This window comes from Giraffa tippelskirchi, chromosome 1, assembly GCF_054371585.1.
Source record: "Giraffa tippelskirchi isolate mGirTip1 chromosome 1, T2T-mGirTip1v1.2.pri, whole genome shotgun sequence".
In the NCBI taxonomy this organism is placed as follows: domain Eukaryota; kingdom Metazoa; phylum Chordata; class Mammalia; order Artiodactyla; family Giraffidae; genus Giraffa; species Giraffa tippelskirchi.
In genome coordinates, this window is record NC_137275.1 from 216,545,985 (window position 1) to 216,557,571 (window position 11,587).

General features: G+C 41.9%; 1 protein-coding gene across 1 annotated transcript; it reads right to left on the reverse strand.

The window, feature by feature from the left end:
- Positions 1–4,998: 4,998 nt before the first annotated feature.
- LOC145520563 (major allergen Equ c 1-like) lies at positions 4,999–10,318 on the reverse strand. Its single transcript, XM_081527231.1, has 7 exons — positions 9,917–10,318; positions 9,412–9,548; positions 8,005–8,078; positions 6,888–6,992; positions 6,427–6,528; positions 6,182–6,231; positions 4,999–5,251 (listed from the first exon to the last, which is right to left on the reverse strand). The coding sequence occupies exons 1-6, from the start codon at positions 10,172–10,174 to the stop codon at positions 6,194–6,196; spliced, it is 714 nt and encodes a 237-aa protein (XP_081383357.1). The 5' UTR covers positions 10,175–10,318; the 3' UTR covers positions 4,999–5,251; positions 6,182–6,193.
- Positions 10,319–11,587: the final 1,269 nt, after the last annotated feature.

Below are 11,587 nucleotides of genomic sequence, written 5' to 3' on the forward strand. Positions count from 1 at the left end.
CTTTGGGATTGGAACAAAAACTGACTTTTTCCAGTCCTGTGGCCACTGCTGAGTTTTCCAAATTTGCTGGCATATCGAGTGTAGCACTTTCACAGCATCACCTTTGAGGATTTGAAATAGCTCAACTGGAATTCCATCACCTCCACTAGCTTTGTTCGTAGTGATGCTTTCTAAGGCCCACTCGACTTCACATTCCAGGATGTCTGGCTCTAGGTGAGTGATCACACCATCATGATTATCTGGGTCATGAAGATCTTTTTCGTATAGTTCTTTTGTGTATTCTTGCCACCTCTTCTTAATATCTTCTGCTTCTGTTAGGTCCATACCATTTCTGTCCTTTATCGAGCCTATCTTTGCATGAAATGTTCCTTTGGTATCTCTAATTTTCTTGAAGAGATCTCTAGTCTTTCCCATTCTGTTGTTTTCCTCTCTCTGTTTGCACTGATCGCTGAGGAAGGCTTTCTTATCTCTCCTTGCTATTCTTTGGAACTCTGCATTCAGATGAGAATACCTTTCCTTTTCTCCTTTGCTTTTCGCTTCTCTTCTCTTCCCAGCTATCTGTAAGGCCTCCTCAGACAGCCATTTTGCTTTTTTGCATTTCTTTTCCATGGGGATTTTCTTGATCCCTGTCTCCTGTACAATGTCACGAACCTCTGTCCATAGTTCGTCAGGCACTCTGTCTATCAGGTCTAGTCCCTTAAATCTATTTGTCACTTCCACTGTATACTCATAAGGGATTTGATCTAGGTCATACCTGAATGGTCTAGAGAGGGCATCAGAGGGCAGACACACTAAAACTAAAACTACAGAAAACTAGCTAATCTGATCACACGGACCACAGCCTTGTCTATCTCAATGAAACTAAGCCATGCCGTGTGGGGTCACCCAAGACGGATGGGTCATGGTGGAGAGGTCTGACAGATTGTGGTCCACTGGAGAAGGGCATGGCAAGCCACTTCAGTATTCTTGCCTTGAGAACCCCATGAACAGTATGAAAAGGCAAAAGGATAGGACATTGAAAGATGAACTCCCCAGGTCAGTAGGTGCCCAATATGCTAATGGAGATCAGTGGAGAAATAACTCCAGAAAGAATGATGGGATGGAGCCAATGCAAAAACGATACCCAACTGTGGATGTGACTGGTGATAGACGCAAAGTCCAATGCTGTAAAGAGCAATATTGCATAGGAACCTGGAATGTTAGGTCCATGAATCAAGGCAAACTGGAAGTGGTCAAACAGGAGATGGCAAGAGTGAACGTTGACATTCTAGGATGTGACTGGTGATAGACGCAAAGTCCGATGCTGTAAAGAGCAATATTGCATAGGAACCTGGAATGTTAGGTCCATGAATCAAGGCAAACTGGAAGTGGTCAAACAGGAGATGGCAAGAGTGAACGTTGCCATTCTAGGAATCAGTGAACTAAGATGGACTGGAATGGGTGAATTTAACTCAGATGACCATTATATCTACTACTGTGGGCAAGAATCCCTTAGAAGAAATGGAGTAGCCATCATGGTCAACAAAAGACTCCAAAATGCAGTACTTGGATGCAATCTCAAAAATGACAGAATGATCTCTGTTCGTTTCCAAGGCAAACCATTCAATATCACGGTAATCCAAGTCTATGCCCCGACCAGTAACGCCGAAGAAGCTGAAGTTGAACGGTTCTATGAAGACCTACAAGACCTTCTAGAACTAACACCCAAAAAAGATGTCCTTTTCATTATAGGGGACTGGAATGCAAAAGTAGGAAGTCAAGAAACACCTGGCGTAACAGGCAAGTTTGGCCTTGGCGTACAGAATGAAGCAGGGCAAAGGCTAATAGAGTTTTGCCACGAGAACGCACTGGTAATAGCGAACACCCTATTCCAACAACACAAGAGAAGACTCTACACGTGGACATCACCAGATGGTCAACACCGAAATCAGATTGATTATATTCTTTGCAGCCAAAGATGGAGAAGCTCTATACAGTCAGCAAAAACAAGACCAGGAGCAGACTGTGGCTCAGATCATGAACGCTTATTGCCAAATTCAGACTTAAGAGCAATTACATCCTTTCAATTGCTCAGGCCAAAAGCCTTGGGGACATCCTGTGTGTTAGCCATACCTACATAAATGTGGTTTGGTTTAGTTAAGTCATGTCCAACTCTTTCCATGATAACCATGATGGTATGATCACTCATCTAGAGCCAGACATCCTAGAGTGTGAAATCAAGTGGGCCTTAGGAAGCATCACTATGAATAAAGCTAGTGGAGGTGGTGGAATTCCAGCTGAGCTATTTCAAATCCTAAAAGATAATGCTGTTAAAGTGCTGCAGTCAATATGTGCAAATTTTGGAAACGCAGCAGTGGCCACAGGACTGGAAAAGGTGTTTTCATTCCAATCCCAAAGAAGGGCAATCCCCAAGAATGTTCGAACTACCACACAATTTCACTCATTTCACATGCTAACAAAGAAATGCTTTAAATTCTCCAAGCTAGGCTTCAATAGTACATGAACTGAGAACCAGATGCTCAAGCTGGATTTAGAAAAGGCAGAGGAACCAGAGATCAAATTGCCAGCATCTGCTGGATCATAAAAAAAGCAAGAGAATTCCAGAAAAACATCTACTTCTGCTTCATTGACTACACTCAAACTGAAAAATTATTAAAGAGATGGGAATACCAGACCACCTTACTTGCCTCCTGCAAAACCTGTATGCAGGTCAAGAAGCAACAGTTAGAACCAGACATGGAACAATGGTCTGGTTCAAAATTGGGAAAGGAGTACATCAAGGCTGAATCTTGTCACCCTGCTTATTTAACGTATATGCAGAGTAACTCATGAGAAATGCCAGGTTGGATGAAGCACAAGCTGGAATCAAGATGGCCAAGAGAAATACCAATAATCTCAGATATGCAGATGATACTACCCTTATGGAAAAAAGCAAAGAGGAGTCTTTTGATGAAAGTGAAAGAGGAGAGTGAAAACGCTGGCTTAAAACCCAACATTCAGAAAACTAAGATCATGGCATCTGGTCCCATCACTTCATGGCAAATAGATGGGGAAACAATGGAAACAGTGACAGACTTTATTTTCTTGGGCTCCAAAATCATTGTGGATGGTACGTGCTGCCAGAAAATTAAAAGACATTTGCCTTTTGAAGAAAAGCTATGACACATCTAGACAGCATACTGAAAAGCAGAGACATCACTTTGCCAACAAAGGTCTGTATAGTCAAAGCTATGGTTTTCTCCAGTAGTCATGTATCGATGTGAGAGCTGGACCATAAAGGCTGAGCATCAAAGAATTGATGCTTTCAAACTGTCGTGCTGGAGAAGACTTCTGAGAGTCCCTTGTACTGCAAGGAGATCAAACCAATCAATCCTAAAGGAAATCAACTCTGAATATTCATTGGAAGGACTGATGCTGAATCTGAAGCTCCAATACTTTGGCCACCTGATGTGAAGAGCAATTTCATTAGGAAAAAACCCTGATGCTGGCAAGGATTGAAGGCAGGAGGAGAAGGGGATAACAGAGGATGAGGTGGTTAGATGGCATCACTGATTCAATGGACATGAGTTTGAGCAAACTCTGAGAGAAGGTGAAGGACAGGGAAGCCTGGTATGCTCCAGTCCACGGGGTCATAAATAGTCAGACACAACTGAGCAACTGAACAACAACAAAAACAAAGATATGGGGAGAGTCAGATGCCTAGAAAGCCTTCTCTTGTTCATATAAAGAGAACCTTGTGAACCTTGTGTGTCCATAATGAGTCGTTTTTTTTCACATGACAACTGCTATCAATGTCTTGCTCTGCTGCAACACTCATGTGTAACCCTTACACCATTTTCATTATCAGCTGATGTTGGCAAAGGATTACAAATGAAAGGGAAGTTTAATTTCCCTTTCTCCAAAGCCTGTGAGCACCCCAAAGAAGAGACCAGTAATAACATTTAGCATCCTTGATGCCTCCTGACCATACTAGGTATAGAATGCTGAAGATAAGTATTGATCACATTTCATGGAATCTCATTAACATGTTCACAGTAAATAAAAGCAGTGGTTGAAGGTTTTCCAAGAGTGTGAAAAGACACTGACCAAGAGAAAAATGAATGGCATGTGATACCACTTATATGTGCAATCTGAAATATTGAACATTCTAAATAAAACAGAAACAGAATCATAAACATAGAAAACAGACCTGTAGTTGCCAAGGGGGATAGGTGGTGGGGGAGGATTAGAATGGGAGTTTGGGATTAGCAGATGTAAGCTACCATATACAGAATGCATAAATAATATGGTTCTATTTATAGCACAGGGAACTATATCGAATATCCTGTGATAAACCATAATGGAAAGGAATATGAAAGAGAATGTGTGTGTGTGTGTGTGTGTGTGTGTGTGTGTGTATATACATATATATACATATATATATAACAGAATCACTTTTCTGTACAGCAGAAATATTGTAAGCCAACTATACTTTTTTAAAGTAATAAAATTAAAATGTTATTAAAGTACTAAAACTAAAAATAAAAATTTTTTAATTAAGAATTCAAAATTAATAACAGCTAATAGTAGTATTTTCAACTTAGATATCATAGATGTGTTTCTACAAAATAAAAGCATCTGCCATCCCAGAAAAGAAAGAAAGGACACTGACAATCTCAGAGGACGGATGAGTGAGAGAAGCTGGGGCATAAAGGCATATCCTGAAACATGCTGAGCTTGTATCAGCCCCAGCAGCAACTCTCTCTCAGTACCCCCACTGAGAAAGAGAATTCTAGGATGGAGCAATTTCTAGGGCAAGTCTCACAGTTTATCAGGTCACTAAGAAACGGGCAACTCAAAAGACAAGTAGCACTCATCGGGACAGAGAATTACTGCAGACGAGGGGAAATCCTGAAACTCAGCGAAGGTTCTGAGAAGCTAGGGGAAGATGGTCACAAGGCCTCATTTTCTCCATGTCACCCCCACGTCTCTTATATAAATAAAGAAAAACCACATGACTGCAAGGCAAATCATTTATTGAACAGGTTGAGGAAGGTCTTATTCATGGTACTGTTGTCCTGAATAGGGCAAAGGGAATCGGAAAGCTGGAGGAATCTTTGATTCTCGGTGAGCTGCTAAGTCTTCCTAGATAATTAGGGAATATTCTGAAGATGCAGAGACGGTGCCTTCACGTGCGATAGGTCCCAGCACTTGTCATAAGATGATGTGGGAACCATGGAAGAGAAGATTCTGGAGCCCAAATGACGTGGCACTAAATAAGCGAATGAGAACACAAAAGCTTATTAAGTGGTTCTCAGATTGAACTGAGGACAGAGAACTTCTATTACCAAAAATACGTTGAAGAAATAGTCATCAACCTGCATTCTAACCCATGCTATTTGCCAGAATAGGGGAAGGGAGGATGTTAATGATTCTTTTCCTGTTTTTTTCTATTGTTGATCCCATCTTAACCTGCCCCAACCGAGCCTATGAAAAGAAGACTGGAAGCAATGAAGGATGCTAGGCTTATTTCTGCCATCCTCAGCACTGGGAGTTTTCAAGTGTTTTTGACAAATTGGCAAAAGCCATAGGGATCTTCTATTAAATGCTGACTTTATGTAAGCCATAGTTGCTAAGACTTTCAACTACATTATCTGAATAAAACCACACAATAAATCCGAGGGAGGAAACTCAAGAGTCTATTTTCCAGGTTGGAAGACAACTGGAAGCTCAGACGACTCTATTCCCAGATTACAAGTTAAGAATATGCGGAGATTGAGGGAAGAAATCTTTTCCATATATTAGAGGGTGAGATGGGCTTTCAGGATTAGAAGATGGACCACAAACACAGAATGTATTTGAGTATCATACTCACATTCTTTTCCCACTTAAACCTGTAAGTCTTACTGATTTTTCCCACATTATCAATTACTGAGCCCTTTTCTCCAGCATTATATTATCCACACAGTAATTCTGTAAGGTAGACATCATTATTCCCCTTTTAATTGCTGTATCATTTGCTAAAAAAGACTCATGGCAGGAACCAGAACCTCAAGACCTGAACCCAGATCCTCCAACTCCAAATTTCAAGCTCTTCCTACCAAATTATTTTTATTGTGATCTTTTAAATCTTCTACTGTAAACCCCTAGTGCTTCTGGAAGGCACTGAACCCTGGGTCACCCCGTCTCCAGCAGAGCTCACCAAACTGCAGCCCTAGGCCACTCCATTCCCTCGCGCCTGGAAGCAGCGATCTGTAGAGGCAGAGAAAAGCACATTCAAACACCGACCCCAGTTTATTTCCCTGAATGAAACCAGGTGAATTTCCAGGTTAGGACAAAGGGGACTGAATGGGGGTATTAACGTCTCTTGGATTTCTCCCTTCAGTAACGTTCCTACTCAGCAACATGGGACTTCAGGCAGAGGAAGCCAGAGATAGCTCAACTTACCCACTTTGGTCAGGTCAATAATGTTTTCCTTAACAACTCCATACTTTTGGCAAATTTCCACAAACTCGTTCTTGAGTTCTGGACTCGCATCTGGTTCTCGGGCTGTGGGAAGAGTAACAGGACCTGCTTTGTCCTGTTTCCTGGTGATTGAGGCTGATGAGAGGGGTGGGTCTCTGGCCGAGTGGGAAAGTGAATGGCACTGATTACGTGCTTAGGCACAAGTCTCAGGGATGGAAAAAAGTCTTTCTTGAATGTGACACCTTTAGGATATCTTTCTGGCACAATGAGAGAGCCATCATCTTGCCATCACTGAGCCTGAGAGATTTTACCAAAGGGGAGCATCTGTCTTTAATGAGGAGAGAGGTCCCAGGGCACGATTGGCAAGTCCACTCTGTCTCCAGGCTTCCTTCCTTCCTTGGTCTCCCCACCCCAGGACGAGCGCCAGCATGAAAATACTCTACCGTAGAGCTCTAGCAGTTGGAACGAGTTGCTGAAGTTCTCCATATAAAAAATAATATGGTGAGAATAGTTCACTTGAAGTATGCGAAATGTATTTTCTCCATCATCTGTGGAGAAAACAGAACACGGCTCAGAACTTCTTTGTTCCATGGGAGGGAAATAAACCCTTTATTTATTCTCTCCCACAAAACAAATCCTGGAAGAAATAGAGAGTGATGTCTACTGCCTTCCAGCTGCATCTCTCTAGGCTTCTTGAGGCAATTTCTAAGGAACACGGATGGAGTGACCATTAAGGGTAGAAAAATTCAGCCACAGCAGTAACTTCCCCTCTATCCTGACACCTGAGACTCACCTACCTCCCTCAACCATCTCTGCCAACTATGTGCCTCTGTCTTCTCTACAAGCCCCATTGGCCTTATATACCCAGTGTTATATCCTGAATGATATGCTGTGGCAATGATCTTTTGACATTGTCAGAAAGTGGGGCAGGGAACTACCCTGGTGATCCAGTGGTTAAGAATCCATCTGCCAATGCAGTGGACACAGGATAAATCTGTGGTCCAAGAAGACTCCACATACCTTGGAGCAACTAAGATTGTATACTCTGGAGCCCACAGCCCCAACTACTAAGCCCATGCGGTGCAAGTGCTAAGCCTGAGAGCCCTGAAGCCCTGAAGCCCTGAAGCCCATGATCCACAAGAGGTAAGCTGCCGCAATGAGAAGCCTGGGCATTGCAACTAGAGAGTAGCCCCTGCTTGCTGAAACTAGAGAAAGCCTGAAAACAGCAATGAAGACTCGGTGTAGCAAAAATAAACAAATATATTTTTTTAAGTAGGCAAGGAATGAGAAGCTGTCCTTCCAATTTACTTTTTTATTTGCCAACTTCCTTTTGTTGCAGGAAGTACATATGACCAGGCTGCTTTCTCTGTCTGATGGTATTGCATGCCAGGCACTGGTTTTGAGACACACATTTCTGCCAAATTCAGGATATTGGCTATTAGATGGCCACATTAGATTCTCGTTATCCATATCAGGAACTGATCAAGATCCTGGACTTTAGCAAATTTCTTGCACTTGGAGGTAGAATTTAGAAAGACTTTTTTTTTTAAACATACTTACAGCTAACAGTATATACGCCATCCTCTCCTGTGCTGTCACCAACCAAACGAAGCTCAGTGCACACTCTGTTTACCCTGTAAAACACAATGAGCTGATGCCCAAGAGATCCTGAAGGGATTGGCTCCCTCACACTCTACCTGTAACTTGAGTTTCCCATTTCACTGATTAGCACCTTTATTTACATTATTTCACTTCATTTGGTACTTTGAGAATGAGTCCACTACTTCTATCCCTATGCCTCTATCACCTCTTCCCACTATTACTATTATGAGAGCTACTTGTCTAGAGAATTCGCTGGGTTCTGACCCAGTGCCAACTTCTCAGATAGTGACTTACAAACATCACCTCACTTGATCCTCACAAAAATACACAGAGAGAATTATATCATTGTCTTTTACTCCAGAGAAGACTGAGGAAGAAAGAGATGAATTTTCTTGGTAACTCAAAGAGATTCAAGAACTGGATAGGGTATTGATTCTGAATCCTGTGCTCTTAACCTGTGCTGTCTTTCCAGACTACTAATGATCTGACACCCCTCTACCCATTACCTCCTCTACTCCCACAGTAATCAAGTCTATGCCCTGACCAGTAATGCTGAAGAAGTTGAATGGTTCTATGAAGACCTATAAGACCTTCAAGAACTAACCCCCCAAAAAGATGTCCTTTTCATTATAGGGGCCTGGAGTACAAAAGTAGGAAGTCAAGAGATACCTGGAATAACAGGCAAGTTTGGCCTTGGAGTATAAAATGAAGAAGGGCAAAGGCTAACAGAGTTTTGCCAAGAGAACACACTGGTCATAGCAAACACCATCTTCCAACAACACAAGAGAAGACTCTACACATGGACATCACCAGATGGTCAACACCGAAATCAGATTGATTATATTCTTTGCAGCCAAAGATGGAGAAGCTCTATACAGTCAGCAAAAACAAGACTGGCAGCTGACTGTGGCTCAGATCATGAACTCCTTGAGTTCAGATCAAGAACTCAATCTTCAAGAAAGATTGAAGGCAGGAGGAGAAGGGGATGACAGAGGATGAGATGGTTGGATGGCATCACTGACTTGATGGACATGAGTTTGAGTAAGCTCCGGGAGTTGGTGATGGACAGGGTAGCCTGGCATCCTGCAGTCCATGGGGTTGCAAAGAGTTGGACACGACTGAGAGACTGAACTGAACTGAACTCCCATTTACATGTATTCCTGTCCCAGTTCTTATCTCCGAATCTAGAAAAGTCACAGGTTTAGGTTCATCAAAGCTTGGGTCAGTGTTAGATGATGGACCTTGATTTTAGGTACAGATGCAGAATGTATGCATACGTGTGTGTCTGTGTGTATGTGTGTAAAGGTCCAGGACCATATTCAGACTTCTATGTTCCCTTTCCCTAGCAAAAAAACCCACACTTACTTCATATGAAATTTAAATGACAGTGAAGAATTTTCCAAGACATCAATGTGCTCCACGAAAACTCTCATGGTACCATTTTCTTCTGTCTTTTCCCTGAGGTTTGAGACCAAGAGAATGGAATACCACTCCCCTGCAATCTAAAATAAATCAATAAAATGATTGTGTGAGAAAAGAGGAAAGGAATACAACATGAACCCTTGTCTCCTTGAACCCTGACCTCTGGGCCAGGACTCTCATCATGGTGATGTGAAGATGAAATTAGACTTGGGTCAATTGGCACCATATTGAGGACTCTTTCCACTGTTCACTGTTTCTCCAGTAAGTTGGAGTTTCCCCAAGTGTTGTCACCTTTTAACATGGCACCACTGCCCTTAGACCAAGGTCTGAAACCTCCCATTTCCTCTACTATGTCAAGGAACTCCTGCCCTCACAGATTGCCACCCTGCTTCAGAATCTTCCAAACTATCCTGCAAAATTCAAAGCCACTATGCTTCCCTGCCCTTACCTTTGGAATATCAAAGTTGCTTCTCACAACATCAGAGTTTCCCTCCTGGGCACAGACTAGGGTCAGCCCCAGACATAGCAGCAGCAGCTTCATCTTGGCAGGAGACAGCGCTGTCTTCTCTATTGTCACTGGGAATGAGTCTCTTCCTGATGGTGGCTTGGCTCCCCAGGGCCTCTTTTTTAATATCCACTCAGGGTCCAGTTTACTGTCCACAAGGCACCACCTCTCCTCCTCCCACAATGTGAAATTGGCTGTCATTCTCTGGGGCGAGGCCAAGGACTGTTCCTGACCTTTTGAAACTTGGCAACATCATCTCTTTTAGATCTACTTAGTGACCTTAAGTTTCTCAAAACAAAAACTCAAGAAAAATAATGGAGGCTTGAAAGTGCTGCCTTGTGGAACCAGATTTAACTGTGGATCTGGCTTAGAATCCCAAATCCAGTAACCAGGAAGTGCGCTGTTTGGAGACTGTGTCTCAGTGGAATTTGGAGAGTCACTCCATTTTGATAGCCTCAGAAACAAAGAAACTGTCTCTACCAAAGGTGAGGGTACCTACCACAAAGCATTAACACAGAGTTGGTTAAAATAGGGTTGAATAAAATATTAACAAAGTCTTTAAAGTATGGTGTTTGATATTCCATACATTTAAATTCCTTTTCCTTATTCTCTGAACTCAACCCCTGTAGTCTTTCCTTTCCACACAATGATTAAGCAAGTGTTTAATCACCATGTATACCTCACCATCCTTAGGGCCCATAAGATAAATAGAGAAATACAAGATGTCATCCTTCCTTTAAGCAAGTTTCAAGGAAGGTGGGGAAATGCTTCCTGTACTCAATAAGAACTTCATCCTACAAGAATGAAAATAACTCTGACTGGTGTGAAATGATACCTCATTGTGGTTTTGATTTGCATTTCTCTAATAATGAGTGATGTTGAGCATTTTTTCATGTGTTTGTTAGCCATCTGTATGTCTTCTTTGGAGAAATGTCTGTTTAGTTCTTTGGCCCATTTTTTGATTGGGTCGTTTATTTTTCTGGAATTCAGCTGCATGAGTTGCTTGTATATTTTTGAGATTAATTGTTTGTCTGTTGCTTCATTTGCTATTATTTTCTCCCATTCTGAAGGCTGTCTTTTCACCTTGCTTATAGTTTCCTTTGTTGTGCAAAAGCTTTTAATTTTAATTAGGTCCCATTTGTTTATTTTTGCTTTTATTTCCAATATTCTGGGAGGTGGGTCATGGAGGATCCTGCTGTGATTTATGTCGGAGAGTGTTTTGCCTATGTTTTCCTCTAGGAGTTTTATAGTTTCTGGTCTTACGTTTAGATCTTTAATCCATTTTGAGTTTATTTTTGTGTACGGTGTTAGGAAGTGTTCTAGTTTCATTCTTTTACAAGTGGTTGACCAGTTTTCCCAGCACCACTTGTTAAAGAGATTGTCTTTTCTCCATTGTATATTCTTGCCTCCTTTGTCGAAGATAAGGTGTCCATATGTGCGTGGGTTTATCTCTGGGCTTTCTATTTTGTTCCATTGATCTATATTTCTATCTTTGTGCCAGTACCATACTGTCTTGATGACTATGGCTTTGTAGTAGAGCCTGAAGTCAGGCAGGTTGATTCCTCCAGTTCCATTCTTCTTCCTCAAGATTGCTTTGGCTATTCGAGGTTTCTT